Source organism: Cyprinodon variegatus, unplaced genomic scaffold, assembly GCF_000732505.1.
Source record: "Cyprinodon variegatus isolate N-32 unplaced genomic scaffold, C_variegatus-1.0 Scaffold354, whole genome shotgun sequence".
Taxonomy (NCBI): domain Eukaryota; kingdom Metazoa; phylum Chordata; class Actinopteri; order Cyprinodontiformes; family Cyprinodontidae; genus Cyprinodon; species Cyprinodon variegatus.
The window spans coordinates 542,063-544,044 of record NW_015150807.1 but is presented as its reverse complement, the minus strand read 5'-3'; the positions used below and the strand labels follow the sequence as shown (position 1 = coordinate 544,044).

The 1,982-nt window shown below is 40.9% G+C and overlaps 1 protein-coding gene across 1 annotated transcript; it reads right to left on the bottom strand.

Moving 5' to 3' along the window:
* LOC107091824 (olfactory receptor 11A1-like) lies at positions 1 to 933 on the bottom strand. Its single transcript, XM_015385991.1, has one exon. The coding sequence runs from the start codon at positions 931 to 933 to the stop codon at positions 1 to 3; it is 933 nt and encodes a 310-aa protein (XP_015241477.1).
* Positions 934 to 1,982: the final 1,049 nt, after the last annotated feature.

Here is a 1,982-nt window from a genome sequence, read left to right as displayed (position 1 = left end):
TTATGATGCCCATCTCAGAACCATCTTCTTATACAGGCTGCGTATTTTGGACATATTCAGACCGTATAGAACTGGGTTAAAGAGAGGCTGACAAGTGAGAAAATAAAGGGCTAAGAACATTCTCAGCACACCAGGAACTTGGGTCATGTCAAATCGACTCTCTAAGATTTCAATGGAAACACCAAAAGAGAAATTGATAATTGAAATAAGGTGAGGAGTGCAGGTACTGACAGCCTTCTGCCGGGTCTGTTTGGATCCAGAAAAACACACCTTAAGGATCCTCATGTAGGTGTAGAGAATCACAGACAGAGGAACACAAACTGTGAGAAAAGTCATGAAAAGTTTATAGATGTTATTGACCCTGGGCTCTTTGCAAGCCAGTTTAATGATGGAGTTATTACCACAGTAAATTTTATCCATGATATTTCCACAAAGCTGCAGAGAGGAGCTTAAAATGATTGCACCCCCGACAGCTAAAAATGGTGGAAGCCAAGTAATGGACACCAGGAAGGCAATTTTCTGTGAAGTCATCAGTGAATTATACTGCAGAGGATGACAAATAGCAACATATCTGTCATAGGACATAACTGCTAAGCTGGTGAACTCTACAGTTCCATAAGTATAAACACAGAAAACCTGTAGGAAACAAAGAGGAGCAGAAATATTGTGAACATCAGAGAGGATGTGAAGCAGCATGAAGGGAAAAAAGCTTGTGCTGCCGTACAGTTCATTGACAAACAGGCTGCACAGAAACGTGTACATTGGTTCATGTAAGCTCCTGTTCACACAGATAACAACGATCAGTAGAACGTTAGAACCAACGATTAAAACATACAGAAACAGGACGATAAAGAAAGAGAAGTACTTCAATGAACCAGTGTCAATGTAGGCACTTAGAGTGAAATATAAAACCTGAGTGGAATTTATTTTCATTCCTGCATTAGTTTTTAATTCAATCATAATTATGACTCAGTGGGTAAACTAATTGCCCAAAAAAATATCCATCTGTATAAAGAACTGAAAAAGTTAATTAAATTTAACAGTAACACAATATAAAAAATATAACTCAACGGAGTGTGTTTTCAGCAAAGCAAGAGGCGATCAATCAATTAACTGTGGAAAAGTCACACAACCAAAGGCAGCATCAATTTAGGACCTGTTATTCATGCTAAGGCTAATAACTGAGCTCAGCTCTGCTTCTGTCTCTCTTAAAGAGATGATCCAGAGAGACACTCCCAAACATTGATTGTGATGGAAACGGCAGTTCATTTTGGTTTACTGAATCACTAGAACCAGTTCATTACAAGGATTTACTCAAATGACTCGTTCATTTAATTAAAGTATACACACACACAAGCACACACACACACAGCTTTTTTTGTCATGACATATGGGGACATTTCATTGACTTGGATTCATTTTATATGGCCCAACCTAGACAATAACCCCATCTATTACAAACATATATCTCACATGGATCGAATACGCACACAACTCCCTCAAATCTGCTTCCACTGGTCAATCTCCCTTTCAGGTTAGTCTCGGTTATCAACCTCCACTTTTCCCCGCAGACGAGAGAGAGATTTCGGTCCAGTCAGTAAATCAACACATCCGACGCTGTCAGAAGATCTGGAGAGAAACCATCGCCACCCTCAACCGATCTTCAGAAACCAACAAACGCTTCGCTGACGCCAGGAGACGTCCCGCCCCCGAGTACACAGAGGGCCAAGAGGTATGGCTGTCCACTCGGGACATTCCCCTTAAGGGGATGTCCCGAAAACCAGGGCCCTTTATTAACCTGAGCCCATTAAAAACCAGTGCCCTTTATAAACCAGAGCCCGTTATTAACCAGAGCCCTTTGTAAACCAGAGCCGGTTATAAACCAGAGCCCGATAAAAACCAAAGCCCTTAATAAACCAGAGCATTTATAAACCATAGCTCTTTATTCACCAGAGCCCTTTATAAACCAGAGCCCGTTATTA